The 22,340-nt window shown below is 42.8% G+C and overlaps 2 protein-coding genes across 4 annotated transcripts; both read right to left on the bottom strand.

Moving 5' to 3' along the window:
• Positions 1 to 629: 629 nt before the first annotated feature.
• On the bottom strand, positions 630 to 10,497 carry LOC136456432 (PH, RCC1 and FYVE domains-containing protein 1-like). 3 transcript variants are annotated; one of them, XM_066456298.1, is made up of 11 exons: positions 10,133 to 10,497; positions 6,428 to 6,507; positions 5,952 to 6,018; positions 5,755 to 5,841; positions 5,216 to 5,305; positions 4,948 to 5,034; positions 4,718 to 4,834; positions 2,222 to 4,285; positions 1,901 to 2,047; positions 1,247 to 1,680; positions 630 to 1,145 (listed from the first exon to the last, which is right to left on the bottom strand). In XM_066456298.1, the coding sequence occupies exons 3-11, from the start codon at positions 5,967 to 5,969 to the stop codon at positions 1,010 to 1,012; spliced, it is 3,180 nt and encodes a 1,059-aa protein (XP_066312395.1). In that variant the 5' UTR covers positions 5,970 to 6,018; positions 6,428 to 6,507; positions 10,133 to 10,497; the 3' UTR covers positions 630 to 1,009. The 3 variants fall into 3 exon arrangements, with proteins under 3 accessions (XP_066312395.1, XP_066312396.1, XP_066312394.1); XM_066456299.1 differs by lacking the exon at positions 6,428 to 6,507; XM_066456297.1 differs by lacking the exons at positions 6,428 to 6,507; positions 10,133 to 10,497 and adding an exon at positions 6,926 to 7,639.
• A 506-nt stretch (positions 10,498 to 11,003) lies between these two features.
• Positions 11,004 to 13,555, bottom strand: LOC136456433 (bidirectional sugar transporter SWEET2b-like). Its single transcript, XM_066456300.1, has 6 exons — positions 13,141 to 13,555; positions 13,004 to 13,040; positions 12,658 to 12,883; positions 12,398 to 12,556; positions 12,168 to 12,287; positions 11,004 to 11,340 (listed from the first exon to the last, which is right to left on the bottom strand). Exons 1-6 carry the CDS (start codon positions 13,184 to 13,186, stop codon positions 11,233 to 11,235), a joined length of 696 nt encoding a protein of 231 aa, XP_066312397.1. The 5' UTR covers positions 13,187 to 13,555; the 3' UTR covers positions 11,004 to 11,232.
• Between the last annotated feature and the right edge of the window lie 8,785 nt (positions 13,556 to 22,340).

Genomic DNA, 22,340 nt, shown 5'->3' with positions numbered 1-22,340 from the left:
ATTTCTCATTATGATGTCCATCGCTCCATCCTATCCCCTCACTTCCACCTTTGTTCTTTCTTCCTTCGGACTACCGTTTCTCATTCTCACCCATTGCCCACCCACAACAGGAGTCCTAGGCCCAGCCTTACCAGCCTGGGAACGGGAATATGGCATACGTTCCTGTTCCCATGTTCGACGTTCCGGGAACGTCTACGTTCTCGTTCCCACGTTATAAAATGGTACCCCAAGCTTCCATTCCTGTTCCGGGAACGGGAACATGGCCCACGTTCCTATTATCATGTTTTACGTTCCAGGAACATCTACGTTTCGGGAACGCAAACGGAAATTTCCACGTTATAAAATGATACCCCAAGCTTCCATTCCTGTTCTAGGACCAGGACCGGGACCGGGACCGGGACCGGGAACATGGCTGTGCTAAGGGCCCAGCTGAGGTGGTCTATCCTCCAACAAGGTTTTACAACATGTAGCTATAAAACCTTTGTTGGTGTTGCACCATCATGTTGTGGTCTGAACATAGTTTGCCTTTCACCTTTCTTAACCTTGACTTCATGTAAATCGAAACAACTATTTGTAACAGTCGCTGTCAACTTCATTCAAAAATATTTTTTTCAGATAATTAAGGCACTTTAAATCTGATTATCTGAACCAAAGATTTCATAACATCAACAACCAGTCGGCCGTAATTAAATAGACTAATTGCCTAGAGCAAATCAAGTGAATGCTCAACATAAGTTGGCTTCGGACATGAATACCTTTGTCAGAAGGGGGTTTGAACAGGGTAAAAAGGACAAAAGAGAGCAATAGTAATCTATAATTTACAAGAAAATAACGAACAAAACAACAGTAGGTCCTGTGTTACCCTATTTCACGTGATAAAGCTCCTACATGATGCCCTCCTCCAAGCAAATCTCCTGAGCAGAGAGCAGAGTTTCCTGTCAAAAATCTATTTTGCAGTGTCTCATCATGTAACGCATCCTCGACGACCTGTGTGGACCTGATTTGGAGGTCATGAATGATGTTCTTCCTCGTGAGAAGATGTTGTGTTTCCATGTGCATGAGTTGGATGGTTGTATTTCTTGAAGACCCGCTCTTGGTTTTCCCTCCACCATTCTTCAGCCTGATTCTCTGCAAATCTCCTCTTGCTGTCCAAACAGACAAGTTTCAGTCTATAGTGAAAGTTAAGGTAAAACCATAGTAATTTCAAATTCAGAATTTTTACTCCATTGAAGGGGGAAAATGGTACCTGAATCGTACCCGCTTGAATACTTTGGTACCGTCCTTCAGCTGGATAAGTGTCACATATACGCCAGGTTCAAACTGCTCAATTAACTGCACCTCTCCATGGGTACCATGTTTCGGGGCAAAATAACCATGGGCCTTTGCACTGTTTTCCATGAAACGATGGGATGGGGATTCACTTGTGATGGAAATGGCTGAGCCACTAGCAGAACTGCCATCTTGAGACATTGTCAGGTAACCTACACCTCCTGACTTATGAGTGACCAAATCATATCTTCCACTTCCACCACTGGATAGGTGAAGATGATCACGTTCCATTGGATTCATGAGTTCTGATGGGTGACCTGATTGTTCCCTCAAGAGAGACTGTGTCTTCATTTGCAAAGCTTTCATGCTGTCGGCAGCATCAACAGGCAGTTTATCCACAATACCCTTGAGCTGCAAAAGAGTGGTAGATTAATGTGTGTACACCAGCCACATAAACCCATTGATAGATCAAATCATCAAACTGGAATGACATTTTCGATTCTATCAACTTATTAAAAAAAGAATTTCATGAATGGAAACTATCTTTAAAGTTAGACCATATCATGTAAATTCATAATATAAAGGATATGAAACACAAGCTTTCAGAAGTGCATGCAAATCTTTACAGTACCTCATGATCAACAAATTTGACAAACTCCACGGCAGCATTACGTTTTGAGGATTCTTCAGTGGCCATAGAGGCAACTGACTTAGCTTTTTTATCTGATTTCTGAAGCTGCTCATGTTGTGCTTCGCACTTTTGTTTCAAATCCTCAACCTGTTAAAAAGATAATACTTCAACAAAGCAGCTAACCATAACGAATTATATATGAAGTATAATACAGCAGCTTGCGTACTTTTTTGTCAAAATATCAACCTGTTGAAGACATAATACTTTGACAAAGCAGCTAAACGTGACAAATTAGAAAGTACAATACAGCATCGTACTTGCCTGAGACTGCAATTTCAGAAGTTCTTGATTCAGCAAGTCATTTGACTTCTGCAAGTGATCAACATCAACTTTACAGCTCTGTGGAATAGCAGATGCAGGAGGTGATTTTGCTTTCTTTGTGTATGGAGATGGAGGTGCCAAAGAAAACGCCGGTATTGCAGGCGACATAGCTAGTGCTGGTGACATTCCCATAGGTTGAAGCCCACCACCAAATTGGGCAGCAAAACCAAGATCTTTGAACTGTAGTAGAGCCGAAGCTTGAGATGCCTTCATGATCGAATCTGCAGTTTTCATATCACTTTTAGCTGCTTTTACCTCCATATACTTGACTGGCTCTGCTGACGATGTTGCCACAAGCCTAGGAGGCCTTATTTCTGGCCTCTCTGGTTTTTCTCTACTATCAGTAGAGCGACGAGTAGCAGCATTTCTTCTGTTGGCATTGCTGCTGCTGGTATCTGCATTCTTCAATTTCAGGAAACATGAATCACATACACGATGCGGTTTGCCAGGAGTTGGTGCCAGAGCAGCCTTGAGCACTTTTCTTGAACTGCAAGCATGGCAGTGTACTAGCCCACAGTTGTAGCAATTATGTCTCTTTCTCGTGAAACCAAATGCCTGCCTACAACCTGTGCAAACAGACTGATCTGCTCCTGACACCCACTTATGTATGCAAATACATGTAGTGAAGTTTGAACCGCATGATATACTTTTGACATGCCGATCTTTAAATGCTTCGACAATAGTTGGTGCCTTTTTGTCATTGAGGTCACCATGACCAAGTCTTCCATTGGCACCCATTCCCCATGTGTAGACTTCGCTTCTTGACGTTAGAACTGCAACATGAGCGGCTCCACATGAGATCTCTTCAACCAACTCGTGAGCTAGTTTATCTTTGACCAAGCAAGGTTGTTTACCATCAGATTTTGGATTTCCGAGCTGACCATTGTCAGAACTACCCATGGTATACACATGACCAGATGTAGCAAGGGCAACAGTCATGTTTTGTCCACAGGCCAGCTGATGAAAATTGTGCTCAAGAAGCGCTTGAACACAAGTAGGAATCAGCCTAGCTTCTTTGTCCCCTTGGCCTAAACGATTCTTATCTCCATCACCCCAGGTATACAGCTTCTTAGACACCACACTCATGCCTGTCTGAACAGTGGCCTCCACAATTGCTGCAGAATGCCAGACTCCGCATGCAACTTTGATAGTTCTAAATCCATTCAAGGCTTCCACTTCTTTTGGGTACGCGGAGCTTTCACGGTTTCCATGCCCAAGAGCACCAAATGTTCCATCACCAAATGTGTAGAGTCTTCCAGTTGACGTGATCAGAGCTGAATGCCATGAGCCACATGCAACAGATAGTACCTGAAGTCCCTCCAAGGGCCCTGAGACATGTTTTGGAAGCCAATGGCTAGCCCCAGTGTCGTATCCAAGCAATCCAGCATGGTAAGAACCATCCCCCCAATTGAACAGATCACCAGAAGCAGATATAGCACAGGTATGGAACTCTCCGCATGAAATAAAATCAACTATGGTCACGGATATTGACTCTACAAGCTTGGGACGACTAATATCTGTATCAGTTCCATGACCAAGGCGCCCGCCAAGTTCCTCGCCCCATGTAAACACCTCCCCTTGCCTGGTAGTAAGAGCAACATGCCTTGAACCACATACTATCTGATTAACATCTAATACAACATCTGATTCTAAAGGTTTGGGGATCAAAACGTCTACTTTTGAGCATGACGAGGTTGTGTGTCCATCTGATGGGGCCGCATCAGTCCAAACTTCACCCCATACATAAACATCACCAAGGGATTCTATGTCATCTTTTCCAGAACCCTGACTGGAAGAGCTAGGGGCGGCACTGGAAATACTAAGTCGAGTATTATCTGCACCACTAGTTCTTATCATATTTGCACGATCAGATCCAGCATCTGATCTTCGGAAACTAAAAGAACTGCCTCCGCAATAACCTGCTGTGTTAAAACTACGTGAAATACTTGAAGCAATATCTAGTGTTGAATCATATGGATGACTATCTTGATAATATGATACATCCTGGAAAGCAAAACCACAAATTAGATCACAATATACTGCATTTCGTAAATCAAATAAAGATACATACAAATCTCAAGCTACATAAGAACTAAGAACAAGTCTAGGATGGGTAGCTACAGGGTGGAAATGTCGAAGTATGGATGCTCATTCTTCACAGGAAAATTCAAGGCACAAACATATAGCTGACTATCGATCTCAAACTTTAAGCTTCCAAACATGCAAGTACCTATTTTGTTTTAGTAAAAATAATCTCCAAGTGTAACTAGGGGAAATCAAACATATAATAATATTAAGTGCATGTATAATGATGTATAAAAAGCAATCCTACCTTATTAACATACTCTCATTTGGCATCAGAACATCAAATTGACATAGAAACAATAAACCACATGCCCGGAAGAAAAGGAGAACTGTTTAGGAACACAAACTCACATCAGAGAATGATACTCTATCATTGTGCTCATCAACTGAAGAATTTCTATGGCATGAACTTATTAACCCCTCGAGTGCTGAAAACCAAACTTCAACTTCAACTTGATCTTTGCAAACCTATATAGAAAGAAAGAAATCCACGGTACAACTGTCATCATTATATTATTCTATTGTAGCTTTAATATATTTAGTATCGGTTAATGGTTAGAAGCTCACAAATTTATCTTTACCAGATCAAGGGAACGTTGACCGTTCTTGTATATGAGTGAAAATGATAGATAGTCCTTTTCAGGGCGTAAAAACCTCCTAAAAACAGCCTGATCAAGAGATAAACATGTAAGGACATGGTAGAACTTAGATTTAAATATTCATTTTCCAGAAGGAAAATGTTAGCTAAACTGCAATATAGTGTCTATTGCAATATACATACTCTTCTTTTAATATTTACTGCCGGTATGGTTATGCCAGCAAGAAAAATATTGATAATAGTAAACTTACAGTTCTCTGTCCAGGAATGACTTTAGATACAGAGGACAGTCTGAGGAACTTTTCCTTTTTGTGAGAATACCAAATTAATGCTGTTTCATCCTGTAACAAGGAGGGTGAAGCAAACAGTGTCAAACACATCATCCCCATGTCAGGCAATTGGCATATATGCATATTACTCAGCATATATATTCCCTCAAATATATTGGTAATCAGATTTTAAACATACAAATTTCATAAAGTGGACGCCAATGTTTGCATGTGAAGATTATTCCTATCCATATTGCAAGAAGCATATACATTGAAAAAAAAGGCACATATTAAGCACTTTACTCCTCCATTAACAGCCTATATAGACTTTTAGCATCTATACTAAATTACCAATATAGGCACATCTTTGCTTTTAGCAATAAGTTTCCTTCTTTTGTTATTTTCCCTTTACCATGTTTCACTTCAGAGCTTCTCACGTAATTCAGTTTAAGAATAAGCTATATTCCACAAGTTGAACAAAATCATTTCAAGATCAAAGGAACGAGTATCTATGAACTTACACTAGAAAGTCTGAAAGAACGGATCTTGGGTTTTCCTTTCCGGCTATACTTGATAAGCTTGCTACCTTTCTTTAGAGTAATAAGGGCCTTCAGAAAATGAAACACAAATGTGGTATCACAGAAGTTTTGCCACATGTGCAATTGATAAGAAAGTGAAATAAAATATCATATATTAATAGTCATGTTTATAGCCTTACATTTTCATCCGGTGTCATCTAAACAGCTACAAGTCAACATCCTACTGTCAGCTCTTTTCATCCACAACTGCAAACACAAGAAATAAAAGAAAAAAGAAAAAATGAAGCTTTTGATATGTCATTATTAATGTATCACAGGAATGTTTTTTTCATTTTGAAAAAATAGAAGTTGACAAATCATTTGGCAATAACAGAAAAGGCAAATTGTAGCAAAAGGTGGAAGAAAAAGTGCCATGATGAAACAATGTTGCAATTCCCCAAACATAGGATTAGTTCACATGATTCCCAACAAACTTTTGTCCTGACAATCTAGTGGTTTGCACATACCATGAACCCCATATGTTCTTTTACAACAATTAGCCTCTTATGGCACTACTGATGAAATAGGAGCATGTTTGCAAAGAAATATCTAGGGGGACATGGGAATCAAAACTTTGTGAAGAGAAACAACAGGAATACCGAACAGAAGCCAACACCTGTACGTACAGCACGCTAACAATAAATACTTTCTTTAGAGTTGGTTTGTCATGCTTCTAGACGATTACAATTGGTATGCCTGGGAATGTAAATTAACTGTCAGTTAAGAGAAATTTTACAGTGCTTCGAAAAAATAACAGCCATTCATCCAGAAAAATCTAATGGTAAAAAAAAGGAAAACCGACTGAAAGGAACTTAAGTATTGGACCGGAAACAAAAATTAGTGGACCAGGAACTAATTACAAATTTATTTATTTATTTTTTAAAAGAGGAGAAGCCTCAGCTTTTAAGAAAGCAGTAGTTTGATACAGAATTACAGACTGGGAACACCAGTTTCACAGAAGCATAAAATGACTGAAAAAGCCTAAAACATCCACTAAATCTCATATATGTCAGTGGACACTATCGTCATAGGCTTGAAGTTCCTCATCCAGTTCCTTCATTTGCGTGATGCGCTGAAGTTACAAATTTATTTTAAAGGGCATAAATGTACTTACATGGTTTATCTAATTCCACCGAACCCAAACAATGCAAAGCTCGACCTACGGGATTCACTGGCGATGGCTCGTTGTCTTCTCGGCTGCTGCGGCGGCTGTCAATCCCCCTCCGCAACCACACCGACCCTGGGTAGCGCATCGGCCTCTCGCGGTTGCCTCCCATGCCTGCCAGCGACCTCGGTCAGGTGGGCGCCGGCAACTCTGGGCATGTGGTGTGGGCGCAATGGACTGCGGGCAGGCAGGCGGCAGCGACGGGGGCAGCATGCGCCCACTGGCGGGCTCCGGGAAGGCAAACAATGGCGACCTTTACCAGATGTGTGACATAGCGAGCAGGGAAGCGGCGGCGGCGACCATGGGGCAAAAGCGCGAGGGGGCAGATGGCGTGTTTAGAAGAAAATAACTATTTCGTTATTAGAGGTAAATGGCCGAAGTCAAAGAACTAAAATGCCCTCAAGTATAATTATTTATTTATTTGCATCATCAACAGCGGAGAATAATTACGTAGAGAGGAATCATCTGCTTCCTCCCAAGCACGGTAACAGAGCTCGTGGCATAAAAAGAAAACACGGTAACAAAGCTCGTCAGTTATTATTAAATATATGAAAGTTTGAGTTCGATTATTTATGTTCAATGGCACTGGGAATGCAAAATGACAGTCAGTTATTATATATTAAAGTTTGAATCCAATTATATACTTATGTTGAATCGAATTCACAATGGACATCAAGGATGCTGGACTATGTAATAGCATCATTGCACGAAAAAAATCATAACATACGATATTTTCGCTAAATTGCAAGAAAAATAATTTGATTATCCGTGAAACAACACGGGTCACCCTGCTAGTTGGTGAAAGTGCCTCTAGTTGGTTAGAGCAGCTGCAACGTATAAGTTCTCTAGAAATTGCTAAGCAAGACACGTCCAATGTTTTCAGATCGTATTATCGAGGCTAGTCGTATGACCACCGATAAGTCGATAAGGGACGATTAGTCATCGATAAGGGACGATTAGTCGGTCCTAATCGGTCTAATCGGCTAGTCGGACATTTAGTCGTCCTTGTGCCTAGATGGCCTGATCGACCATGTATATACTATATATATATATATATATATGATGTAAATATATGTAAACATGGCAGAGGAGGCAGAGGGGTGGCTCATCTTGATGCTGCGGACGCCGGCGAGAGGCGCGGACGGAGCTGCAGACTAGAAGGTCGGAGGAGGAGGAGGTGGCGAGCTGGTTCAGGCCGTGGAGTGCCCTCTGCTCTACCGCCCACTGTGCCTCGCGCTCGCCCTTGCCGCAGTCCTTGTTCGTGAACGCCGTCCGCGCGAGACAGGGGAGGAGACAGGCGAGGTGGCGCTCGGGGTCGTGCTCCAGGAGCTTGCTCTCATAGATCGTCCGCACCCTGGCGCTTGACCGACGGAGCTGCGCCGGCGGACGAGCTACGCCGACGGACGGAGCTGCGCCGCTGCGGACGGAGCTGCAGGCCGCGGACGGAGCTGCGCCGCTGCGGACAGAGCTGCAGGCCGTGGACGAGTTGCGCCGGCGGACGGAGCTGCGCCGCTGCGGACGGAGCTGCAGGCCGCGGACGGAGCAGCGCCGGCGAGGGAGCTGCAGGCCGCGGACGGAGCTGCGCCGGCGAGGGAGCTGCAGGCCGCGGACGGAGCTGCGCCGCTGCGGACGGAGCTGCGAGAGAGAGCAGAGCCAGAGCGAGAGAGAAATGTGCCGTGTGCGGCGGCTGCAGCCAGCTCCTTCACTCGTCAGTCGTCACTCAGACACTCACTCTTATCTTACCCTAATGGGCCAGCTATTAGGTGGGCCGAATTCTTTAGCTGGGCCAAATTCTTTAGCTGAATATACTGGCCCAACTAGTCGTCATGTGTGTCGGATCGGACGACTAATCATGATTAGTCGCAACTTATCGGACGATAAGGTTTCTAATCGGTCCAAACTAATCGATGACCCTTATCGAGCACCTTTTTACGATAAGGACGACTAATCACGATTAATCGTGATTAGTCATCCGATCTGTAATCATTGGACACGTCAGCAGGTAGTGCTATCGATAAATTTGCTCCAACGTCTGAACTCATAGTCTAAGCAAAAAAAAAGAGAGACCCAATCTATAAAAGCTCTCCAACTTTCCCTAAAGAAATAAATAAGATGAATATAACAAATAATATTCTATTTGTAGCACCAGGTGCTCAAACAAGCACCCAAGCCAATGTGGTGCTTCCTAGCACCTACTCCCTCCGTGCTAATGTATCTGTGGACCGTCGTTTTAGCTCTATACAAAGTGCAACAAAAATTAACTGAATCTGGACATAAGTGTGTACAGATGCATTGAAGGTTGTGTGAATCTAGACAACTACTACTCCTAGAACGACAAGTATAGGGGGATAGAGGGAGTATGCTCTAGCGTAGGGAATGTTTTGCTAGCACCACGCTACAGCTGCTCTTAGGTAGCACCCCGCAGATTCTATGTTCGACTCTCCGTGTGAATAAATTTATAGGCTAGGGTTAAAAAATCACCTTGTATGTCTCACACCAAAGCATAGGTCTAGTCGTTCTAATATAGGCTACACGGCACCGCTATGTTTGATTGGGGCAGTGGTTCGAGGGGTTTCCCGACCTGTATGAGAAAGCCTTCTTCTTAATGCAATACCCGGAACTGTCATAACCCTGATCCTGAATATAAGTTTTTCAGCATGCTAACCGTACAAAAAAAAGTGGACACGCGATTTTTTTTTTTTTTGGCCATTCCGCAACTTCTTGGCTATTGATTTTATTTTTTCTATTTCACGGGTTTCAACAAAGCACGCGAGTCCATGGATGCTTAAATACACAATTAGACATCAGTAAAACAACACAACTCAACCCTACCATCACTAGCCCTTACATGCAAATGTGCATGCAGCTCACCCAAGCACAATAACGAAATTAACTAGAGGCAGATACTAATGCTAGTTTAATACTAATACAAGATTAATCCCAATATTTGATTGGGTCACATGACCCCTACATCCGAGCCAACAATGAACCCTATACATCCCCTCAAAAAATAAAAGAACCCTATACATATTCGGCATGCATTGGTGATTAATAAAACAAGCAGATTCGCATCCAATCCTATGGTCGATAAACGAACGTGTTGAAGATTCAACCAGGGCAATGCCGCATCAAATCAACCAACTGATTAGGCGATACCTCCGTTAGAAGGTTAGAAGATCTTGCGTCCGGCAGCCGTGGGAAGAGAGGCGAGTCTCTCTTTCTCTCCCCTGATGGAGGCGAGAATGGCGGCTTGTTGGGCGGACGTGGGAGCCCAAGGGAGAACGCAGAGAGAAGAAGGGCCGGCTATACAAGGCTGAGCGTTTTGTGGGGACAAATTTATTGTTGATTTTCTGTTGCGGTGTTTCTTCTTCGTCCTGTCTAAGTTCTCCACGCAAAGAGCTCTTCCTCACCTCTAACATTCACCGACGCATGATGCGCCAGCGGCTCAGGACATTTCGCTTGTCTCTCGCAATCAACAAAGTAGTATAGATAAAAATAGAAGGGCACAAGTAGTAGACATATAATGTGCTCACTCCATTCCAAATTATAATTCTTTTAACTTTTTTTATTCTAAATTTGATCGCTCGTCTTATTTAAAAAAATTTATGCAAATATAGTCAAATTTAGGTCATTCTTAAAGAACTTTTGTTAATAAAACAAGCCACAGCAAAAGAAGTGATATTTAGTGTAAATTTTTAAATAAGATGAGTGGTCAAACTTAAGGTCAAAAAGTCAAACGAACTATAATTTATAACAGAAATAGTAGAAAGAGACTCTCTTTCTCATGGAGTATTTTTTATATTACTACAAAATAGGCCCTAAGGTATTTAGTAAGGGGGAGTATTTTACCAAATTAATTTGCTACAGTAGATATTACTCCCTCGGTCCACATTCCACAATAGGATGGAGCTATAGGATCAGTGCCGGTCAAATGAGTTTAATTTTGATTAAGTTTATAGTAAATAGTATTAGAATTTATATCTTCAAATAAATTTATTATAAAATATAACTAATCTAATAATACTTATAATCTGTTCCAAAACATCCAGCTTATTCATTTGGCTATGGCTTGTCATAAACGATCGTAAATTTCCAGTCAGAACAGTATTTTTCTCTCACATAAATCAATCAGCAGTACTTCTTCACGAACCAGCCAAACGAACAGGCTGACCATCTCCAACGCCCCTCTCCCAGAACTCCAGGATCGCAGAATGCAAACCACGCCACAGACAATTGACTGATCAACTCAGTTATGATCAGGCAAGCAACGGTGCAGATGAGTCGCTGCTTTTCCATCTCTGGCTATAGTACGCGTACAGAACCAGCTGCATTGCTCCCAGGATAACTCCAAGCCCATTCGGGAACTGAAAACAATATATACATTGTTAATCCTCGGCACAATGCAGACTCTTAGTTTCTCTTATAATTCCATTCTAAATTATAAGATGTTTTGAATTTTATAGATACATTGATTTTATTATTATTTAGACATAGCTAGTGTATGTCTAAGTGTATAGTAAAAGCTATATACTAGAAAAGTCAAAATCTTATAATTTGGAATAGAAAGAGTAATCAATTACTAAAACATCAATATCATCTTAGAGGTATATTTTGAACACAAATCTATTGATGCAAGTTTTATGCTCTAAATTTGCACATAACTTGACTATTGACTATCAAAATTTGACTTTTTCTCTAATCAAATATAATTTATCATTTTTTTTTTGCACAGAGGGAGTAGCTTCTTACACCTCCACAAATCTATGGCAAGGCAGGGTAATGGCAACAACCTCCGCTCAGATCGATCCATGGTGCATTGACCAATGGCGAGGCTTTGGAAAGCGGTCGGAGCAAAATATCTGGCAACTCTTCTATCTTTTTTTTTTATCCTTTTCTATGTATATTTTACTTTGGGGCGTGGCAGGCTAAAGCGCCTTGTACAGTGCTACCGTGGCCGATTTTTTCTTTTTAATATAACAGGCAGCTCTTCTACCGATTCATTAAAAAAAATGACTAATTTCTTCTCCGTCCGTGATATTTTACTTCTTGTTATTCTCTCGCACTAGTTGCTTGTACCATCACGAGAGAGTTCTACAGTTTGGGCACAATTTCTCTACTCTGCGGGAGATACGCGCGTTGAATAGCGTTGTCATTTATGAAACAGTAAATTTGGATGGGATGGAGCGCTCACATATATGAAGAAATCACGCAGCAGAAGGCCGTACATTGCGAAGGATGCGCTCATCAGGAACGTTGAGAGGGACAGGTAGAAGGGCATGAACTCCACGCACTCGGTGCGGATCACCAAACCCTGAACAACCACGACGAAGCACTCAAAAACCAATGATCACAATTCACACACACAGCATGGGAGAAGTCGAGTCGATCAAGAAGTATAGCTTGGGAATTGGGATAGCATACCATGACAGCCAGTGGGGAAGCGAACATGGAGACCAGAGACGCCATGCTCACGCTGCCAACGAACAGCTGCCGCACCGGCTGGTCGAACAAGGCGATGCTCGCGTGCGCAATGAGCGCGAACGCGAAGACCACTAGGAACAGAAGCCCCGTGATCTTGAGCTGTGGACAGAATAATGGAGAACAGGCCCGTTTTACTGGTGTCAGTCAGTGAGTCAGACAGCTGGATAAAATCCAGGACGGCAAGAAGGCAATTGAATTACCCGAGTGGTCCTGCTGTCGGCGTAGAAGATGAAGAGCGAGATGTAGGCGAGCTGGAACAGCGCGCCGGTGCCGTTGACGGTGGCGACGAGAGCCCTGCCGCCGCCGTCGGAGACCCATGGGAGGCCGTACCAGAGGCAGATGCAGCAGTTGAGCAGGGACAGCAGGTAGGGGAGCCCATCGAACTGCTCCGTCGACTTTGCCTTGAGGACCCTCTTGAACGTCGGCCTGAGTGTCACGCAGGAAGACAAGAACAGCAACGCATTCGTGAGCAGTTCATCGACAGAAAGGCCGGAAAGACAAGAAAGAAAGAAAGAAATAATCAGTGTGCTGGCATGGCTAGCTTACACCGGCGACAGGAAGAGGGCGAGGGCGAAGACGTTGCCTGCAATGGCGAACAAATCGGAAGAAAAACATTCAGCTACCCAGTCTACAAAGCAATTCAGAGCTTTGGAATCCTGAGAGGCGTAGGAGGTGGAGATTACCAGCAAGGCCAGCGGCGAAGCAGGAGAGATCGTACAGCGAGCTCATGATTGCACCACCTCGCTTGGTCCTTTGCTTTTCGTTTAGCAGACTCCACCTAGTCCTTCACTCCTTCCTCGTGCTAAAAATCTGGGGCTCTTATAAAGTCTGAAGCCAGCACGGGTCCGTCAGTCACCGAGCTGCAACTGACACGAACTCCACAACAACCGATTGTTGTTCGGTTGGCTGGTGGATCTCGTAAACGATCGTAAATTTCCAGCCGAAAGTTCGGAACAGTATTTTTCTCTCACACCAAATCAGCCAGCAGTAATAATCCATGATCCAGCCACGAACCAGCCAGCCATCGTCGGATTTGAGCCCCTGAAAACGTGGTCCGGCTGCTGGTCCTGCGAATATCCCTCTTTCTTTCTCCTTGTGGTGAAGCTTTAGCCTTTAAGTATTTTTCTTGTCCACGAACCCACAAATATATGTTGCGAATCTCAACCCTGCATCATTAGACTACCCACAGCGTAGTCGAGGCTGAGAAAACTATCACAGCCGATGCTGAAAAAACACTCCAACATCACAGTGTTCAGCATCGACATACATGTGCTTGTAGGGACCAATGTCAGAGCATCATCTTCATTTCCTATGCATGAGCAAGCAGCAAACGCCGGCAATGAAATACTATTTTATTCCTCAGCACCGATGCATGTAGGTTCCTCGATGCCAATGTTTTTGAACTCGGCATCGCTACACACAATGGCACTACCCGATGCCAAGAGTCACTTTTCCATGTTTCGGCATCGCTTCTAACTCACATTGTGGGTAGTCTTGGGGTTGGTTCATGTTACCGCATGGCCACGTGTATTTTTCTTGTCAGTCAAACGAGTCACTGACTCGCTGAACGGACGGCTGGCAAAAGTGCAGCGTGCAAAACAGTACTTCGGCTGTGTTTCGTGAAATTTGGGAAATTGGCTACCGTAGCACTTTTGTTTTTATTTGACAATTAGTGTTCAATCATGGAATAATTAGGCTCAAAACGTTCGTCTTGCGATTTCCAACTAAACTGTGCAATTAGTTTTTTTCGTCTATATTTAATGCTCCATGTACGTATCGCAAGATTCAATATGATGGTTACTGTATCACTTTTTAGAAAAATTTTTAGGAACTAAACACAGCCTTCTCCGGCAAAGACGAAACTCACCGTGAATTAACCACTTTTATCTTGCAAAAAATGGGAAAATGTGCTGCCAGCTGTCTTTTTTATACAGTACATGTTGGATATAATATAGCTTTGGCCCATATAATATTTAATAATTAAATAAAACTCTATGGTGTGTAACATTAAGTGTTGTATGGTTTAATACCATACGGGATTTTGACTGAACGCTGACTCAGTTTATATGGTTGGAAATTATTCATCTAAATTGAGAAGCTGAGAAAAGGATAAAGGCGTGCCACACGCGCGCGCGCCGCCGCCGGCCGAGGCCAGTCTTTTGCCACTTAAATCCACATTATCACGGGAGTTTCGCTCCTTGATGGTGGAGGCGAACTGACTGCGTCAGTTACCGTCCCTTCCGCTTCCCGTCTCCTGGGATTCTCCGCTACATTCATCTTCTCTTCCCCGTCAGCAGCCATATATCCTGTCTTCCGTCAGTCCAGACCCGTCCGCCTGAGAATCCTGCACGGGGTGAGCGGCAATTAGGTTTTTGGGAAGCGATCCGTGACTGCTCGTCCATTTTCTTCCTGGAGATCGCTCTTGGATTCGTCCTCTCCCTGGAACGCCAAGGCGTCTTCTTTCTGGTGATCCGTTCGTGGGATTGTACTGCGAATATCTTTCTGCATCGACTGTGGTCCGCGACTTTGAGCAACGCACTATGTCAAGTGCGAATGGAGCCTCCGATGCCCTCGGCATGGGACCCTCCGCTGAGTACAGTCTAATCTCTGTGATTACTGTATTTTATATTCTTACTGTATCAATCAGTATGTCATCTATGCATGTTGTAGCGTTCATAAGAAATATACACATACACATATATGTTGTCACAAACCTGCTGATGTTATATTTCTGGATTAAACTGTTAATGAAAATGCCTAAATTCTTAACAATCCAAAACCCTAATAATAGGCAATTTTCTGTCAGTAGATTTGCTGTCGCTTTGAAGCCGAATAATTTTGATGGCAAGAATTTTATGATATGACGTGCAAAGATGGTATTGTGGTTGACTACGATGAACTGCTATCACGCCGCACAGAGGAAGCCTGAACAGTTTACTCCTGAGGAGGAGCGAAAGTTTTTGGCTGCCGATAACCTGTTTCGAGGCGCTGTGATTAGTGCACTTCATCACAAGTATGAGAAAAACTACATATCTTGCACATCAGGCAAAAAATTATGGGATGCTCTTGAGGCAAAGTTTGGGGTTTCTGATGCTGGTAGTGAGTTGTACCTTATGGAGCAGCTGTATGACTATAAAATGGTTGAAAACCGTTCTATGGTCGAACAGGCTCATGAGATACAGGCGCTGGCAAAGGAACTAGAACATTTCTCATGTTTGTTGCCCGATAAGTTTGTGGTCGGCGGTATAATCGCTAAGTTGCCACCTTCTTGGAGAGATTTTGCTACTTCTCTAAAACACAAGAGATAAGAGTTTAGCGTGGCTAAGCTTATTGGATCTCTTGATGTTGAGGAGAGGGCGAGAGCAAAAGACAATCGTGAAAAAGGAGTTGAGTCTTCCGCTGCCAATATGGTGCAGAAGAAAAACTCATTTGCATCTCGTAATAAAAAGAAGAACATACAAGAGAACAACAATGCAAAGCCTAAGCAGACCGCACAGTTTTAGAAGAAAAACAACAAGAAAGATAGAGGATGCTTTGTTTGCGGGAGTGATGAGCATTGGGCAAGTGCGTGCCCAAACCGCAAATACAAGCAAGAAAAGAAATCGGCAAATGTGGTTATTAGCGAGACTGGAGGAGGAACATCTAGGTATGATAATTCTTTACCCTTTGTTCTCTCAGTTTGTCTTTCACCTGAGTGGTGGATGGACAGTGGTGCTAATATTCATGTGTATGCTGATGTTTCTTTGTTTATTTCCTATCAGGCCGACAGGAGTGGAGCCTTGCTGATGGAAAACGGTTCGCATACGCGTGTTTTTGGTGCTGGTACGGTCGTTCTGAAGTTTACTTCAGGAAAGACAGTGCTATTAAAGAACGTGCAACATGTCCCCTCCATCAAGAAGAATCTTGTTAGCGCTTCTCAGATGTGTCGCGATGGCTTTAAAATTGTGCTTGAGTCCAATAAATATGTTGTGTCGAGACATGGAATATTTGTCGGAAAAGGTTATGATTGCGGAGGCTTATTCCGCTTATCTCTGCTTGATGATGTGTGTAATAAAGTAGTGAACAATGTTATTATTTTGGATGAGTCGAATATATGGTATTTACGACTTTGTCATATTAATTTTGGCTGTCTCACGCGGCTTGCAAATCTGAATTTAATCCCGAAATTTAACTTAGTCAAAGATTCTAAGTGCCAGGTGTGTGTGCAATCAAAGCAACAGCGCAAGCCTCACAAAGCTGCTGAGGCGAGGAACTTGGCACCATTAGAACTCGTTCATTCTGATTTATGCGAAATGAATGACGAATTGACTAAAGGCGGTAGACGATACTTTATGACATTTATAGATGATTGCACTAGATTTTGCTACGTGTATTTATTAAAAACTAAAGATGAAGCGTTGCATTATTTTAAAGTCTATAAAGTTGAGGTAGAAAATCAACTTGAGAAGAAAATCAAGCGTATGCGGTCCGATCGCAGGGGAGAATATTTCTCAAATGAATTTTTTGAGTTTTGCGCGGTGCATGGAATTATTCATGAAAGGATGACACTATACTTACCACAGTCCAATGGGATTGCAAAGAGAAAGAATCACACTCTAACTGATTTGGTTAATGCCATGTTGAAGACTGCAGGACTATCTAAGTAATGGTGGGGTGAGGCTATTTTGACAGCGTGTCATGTCCTGAATAGAGTGCCCACAAAGAATAAAGAAATTATACTATTCGAGAAATGGGAGAAGAAGAGATTAAATCTCTCTTACCTACGAACTTGGGGTTGTTTGGCAAAGGTGAATGTGCCAATAAACAAAAAGCGAAAGCTTAGACCAAAGACTGTTGATGGTGTTTTTCTTGGTTATGCTATTCACAGCGTGAGTTATAGATTTTTAATTATAAACTCTAGTGCTCCTGAGATGGCTGTTGATACAATCATGGAATCTAGAGACGCTACATTTTTTGAGAATGAGTTTCCCATAAAAAATGCACCTAGCACAACTAGTCATGAATTTATAATTCTCCATGAGCATGAAAATTTTACTCCAATAGAATAAATTGAGGAATCCTATGTGCAAAATCCTGATGAGGATGACACTATAGTCACCAGGAAAAGCAAGAGACAGAGGACTGCAAAGTCTTTTGGTGATGACTATATTATGTACCTTGTGGATGACACACCAACGACCATTGAAGAGGCATATTCCTCTCCTGATGCTGACTTATGGAAGGAAGCAGTACGGAGTGAGATGGATTCTGTTATGTCCAATGAAACTTAGAAAATTGTTGATCGTCCCTATGGGTGCAAGCCTATAGGGTGTAAATGGGTGTTCAAGAAAAAGCTTAGGCCTAATGGTACTCTTGAGAGGTACAAGGCAAGGCTTGTGGCCAAGGGTTATACTCAAAAGAAAGGTGATGATTTCTTTGATACTTATTCATCGGTTGCCCAATTGACCATAATTTGAGTTTTGCTTTCCCTGGCAGCCTCTTATGGTCTTATCGTTCATCAAATAGATGTTAAGACAGCTTTCCTAAACGGAGAGTTGGAGGAGGAGATCTATATGGATCACCCGGATGGGTTTGTGGCAAATGGTCAAGAAGGCAAAGTGTGTAAATTATTAAAGTCATTATACGGCCTAAAACAAGCTCCTAAGCAATAGCATGAAAAGTTCGACAGAACTTTAACATCTGCTGACTTTGTTGTGAATAAAGCTGACAAATATATGTACTATCGGTATGGTGGGGGTGAAGGAGTCATTTTGTGTTTATATGTTGATGACATACTGATCTTTGGATCCAGCCTCAAAGTGATCGAAGAGGTGAAGGGATTTTTAACTAATAATTTTTAGATGAAAGATTTGGGAGATGTTGATGTTATTCTTAATATCAAGCTTCTAAGAGAAGGTGATGGTGGGGTAACTCTGTTACAAACCCACTATGTGGAAAAGGTGCTGAGTTGCTTTGGGTTCAGTGACTGTGCACCTACTCCTACACCTTATGACTCTAGTGTGCTATTGAGGAAAAATCGAAGAATAGCAAGGGATCAGTTGAGATATTCCCAGATCATTAGTTCGCTCATGTATCTTGCTAGTGCAACAAGGCCTGACATCTCATTTGTAGTATACAAGTTGAGCCGGTTTGTGTCAAACCCAGGAGATGATCACTGGCATGCTCTTGAGAGAGTAATGCGTTACCTAAAAGAAACCATAAGCTATGGTATTTGTTATACCAGACATCCAAAAGTGCTAGAAGGCTACTGTGATGCCAACTGGATTTCTGATACTGATGAGCTTTATGCCACAAGTGGATATGTGTTTTCGCTTGAAGGTGGCTGAAAGCTCTAGTTTAGTTTTGGTTAATTGATAAAACCCTAAGTGCTAACCTAGTTTATCAAGATAATTATGAGATAGCTAGCACTACTCCAAGTGATGAAGCAATGGCGAAGATCATGACAATGGTGATGGCATGGTGATGGTCAAATGCTTAAACTTGGAAAAGAAGAAAGAGAAAAACAAAATGCTCAAGGCAAAGGTATAAAATGTAGGAGCCATTTTGTTTTAGTGATCAAGACACTTAGTGAGTATGATCATATTTAGGATAGATAGCCGTACTATTAAAAGGAGTGAAACTCGTATCGGAATGCGGTTATCAAAGTGCCACTAGATGCTCTAACTCATTGCATATGCATTTAGGATCTAGTGGAGTGCTAACACCCTTGAAAATGTTTGTGAAAATATGCTAACACTTATGCACAAGGTGATACACTTGGTTGTGTTGGCACATCTACAAAGGAGGTGGTGTTTGCAGGGTTAAGATGGGTTTGGGTCCCTCTCTCTATTACGCCGAATGGAATGCCTATTTTCTATTGCGCCGAATGCAAATTTCTTGTGGTTGACACATTGGAGCAAGGGTGAAGAAGTTAGAAGTAAAAACGAGTTGATCGCGAAGACGCTGGCGTCGGTCAACTGACCGGTCGCTGGGTCTGAAAGCACCGGACCCTGGCAGCGCGCGTCCGGTCAGGTGTGGCAGAAAGGTCGCCAGTTTCGGTGTTGCACCGGACGCTGGACCTGAGATACACCGGACGCTGGTTTCTGCGTCCAGTCAAACTGACATGGCAACACAGTGACTAGGGTTTAGCACCGGACGCTGGTCTGTGTCCGATCAAGGTGGACCGGACGCGTCCGATCGAAGAAAACCGGTTTTAGACCCTTACTGTAAACGACCGGACGTTGGTGGTTCAGCGTCCGGTCAGTTTTTTCGGAGCGTCCGGTCAGTTAATAGCCATTGTGATCTGGCGGCTCAAGTTTAACTCAGAATGACACGTGGCTTACATCTGTGGATTGGACACTGTGTCCAGCGTCTGGTCAGTATAACCGGAGCGTCCAGTCAGAGCGTGTTTTGCCCAGTAAAGGGGTATAACGGCTCTATTTGATTAGGGCTCTATTTATAGCCCCATAGCCGGCTCAAGGGAGCACTCTTGCACATTTTTCATTGACATAGCAACCTTGTGAGCTTAGTCAAAGTCCTCCCACTCATCTCCATCATTGATTCATCATCTTTGTGAGATTGGGAGAGAATCCAAGTGCATTGCTTGAGTGATTGCATCTAGAGGCACTTGGTATTCGTATTGCGCTGCGGATTTCGCTTGTTACTCTTGGTGGTTGCCACCACCTAGACGGTTGGAGCAGCGATGGAGGATCAGCATGAGTTGGTGATTGTTCGTGGCCGCCTTCGGTGATTGTAAGGGGAGTTGTACCTTCCCCGGCAGAGTGCCGAAAGGTAACTCTAGTAAATTGCTTGTGTCATTGAGTTACCTCACTTGTGGGTCGGTTCTTACGGTGTCCTATTGTGTGGACGAGGTTTGTGAAACACCTCTTAGCCGCCGAACCACCAAGTGTTAGTCGACACAACGGGGACGTAGCGTGTTGGCAAACATGTGAACCTCGGGAGAAAATCGATTGTCTCTTGTCTTTGGCATTCTTCCGGTGATTGGCTATATATTCATCTTGTGATTGGTTCATCCCCTACACGTCGGTATAATCACCTTACTCACTTATTTATATTCTTGCAAACTAGTTGACACAAGCTCTTTAGTGTAATTAGAATTGAGAGTTTGCTTTATTATTTATATTCATCTAGTTGAGCTCTTTAGAGTAGCAAGGTTGAGAGCTCTTAGTGAGTAATTACATAGCAAGTTTATGTGCCTAAGTAATTATTGCAACTAAAATTGTTGGATAGGTGGCTTGCAACCCTTGTAGAGCTAGAGCAAGTTTGCATTACGCTATTTGTCATACTAATCAAATTGCTCTAGTTGATTTGTAGATTTTTAAATAGGCTATTCACCCCCCTCTAACTATATTAGGACCTTTCAGTGGCACTATTTTCTGAAAGTCTTGCAAGCAGACTATCTTAACAAAGTCTACAATAGAAGCAGAACTCACAGCATTAGACACTACTAGATCTGAGGCTGAATAGCTTCGTGATCTCCTTATGGATTTACCGGTTGTTGAAAAACCCATACCGGCTATTTCTATGAACTGTGATAACCAGACTGTGATTACGAAGGTTAACAGTTCTAAGGATAACATAAAATCCACAAGGCATGTTAAGAGACGAATAAAATCTGTCAGAAAATTGAGAAACTCCGGAGTAATAGCGTTGGACTATGTTCACACGTCTAACAATCTGGCAGATCAGTTCACTAAGGGTCTGTCACGCAATGTGATAGAAAATGCATAGAAAGAGATGGGTTTGAGACTCACTTGAAATTTACTATAGTGGTAACCTGTTCTATGTGATCGGAGATCCCTTGAAGTAGGACGGTGAAACAAGCTAGTAGTAAATTGTGAGGAAAGATCCTTAGTAAGATTTATTTCTGATGCATATCTTTTCTTTCTGTAAGGCAGGCTGGCTTTTGCCTTAATGTGTTCCAAGTGGCTTGTCAAAGAAAAGATGTTGTCCTACAGAACATCTTTTGAGGAACACACCTATATGAGTCAGACTGTTGATCACAGTCTATGAGATTTGGATGATCTCTAAATACTCATGAAAGGCACTGAAATATGACTTATATGCTTTAAATAGATGGGATGTCTTTTGCTGCCCAGTATCAGCAAAGGACTTTAGTGACATTCACCTCACACAAAACTGTCAATTCAAGGCTTAGTCCATTATTCAGTTATGACTGAGTAAAACTATTATTCTAGATGGATGTTCAACTTAACAGTCTATATCGAAACACTGGTATATAAAAAAATGTGGTTCTTATACTACTTTGTTATAAACCCTAGAGTTTGGTGGGGATTGTTGGATATAATATGGACTTGGCCCATATAATATTTAATAATTAAATAAAACTCCATCGTGCGTAACATTAAGTGTTGTATGGTTTAATACCATACGTGATTTTGACTGAACGCTGACTCAGCTTATATGGTTGGAAATTATTCATCTAAATTGAGAAGCTGAGAAAAGGATAAATGCGTGCCACACGCACGCGCACGCGCCGCCGCCGGCCAAGGCGGTCCGAGGGCGTGGGCGTGGGCGTGGCGTGGCAGGCGGGCGGCGAGCGGGCGGGCATGGCTAGTCTTTTACCACTTAAATCCATATTATCACGGGAGTTTCACTCCTTGATGGTAAATGCGAACTGACTGCGTCAGTTACCGTCTCTTCCGCTTCCCGTCTCCTAGGATTCTCCGCTGTCTTCGTCTTCTCTTCTCCGTCAGCAGCCATATATCCTGTCTTCCGTCAATCCAGACCCAATCTTCCGTAACCACTCCCGAGAGAACCACATATCAGTAGCCTTCTGATTTCCCCGTCCCGTACCTCTGCGCGCACGGAGGAGCGGGAGAGCAGGTGCCTCCGGAACCCTTGTCCGTCTGAGAATCCTACA

This window comes from Miscanthus floridulus, chromosome 6, assembly GCF_019320115.1.
Source record: "Miscanthus floridulus cultivar M001 chromosome 6, ASM1932011v1, whole genome shotgun sequence".
NCBI classification, from domain to species: Eukaryota; Viridiplantae; Streptophyta; class Magnoliopsida; order Poales; family Poaceae; genus Miscanthus; species Miscanthus floridulus.
This window is presented reverse-complemented; position numbering and strand designations above follow the sequence as displayed.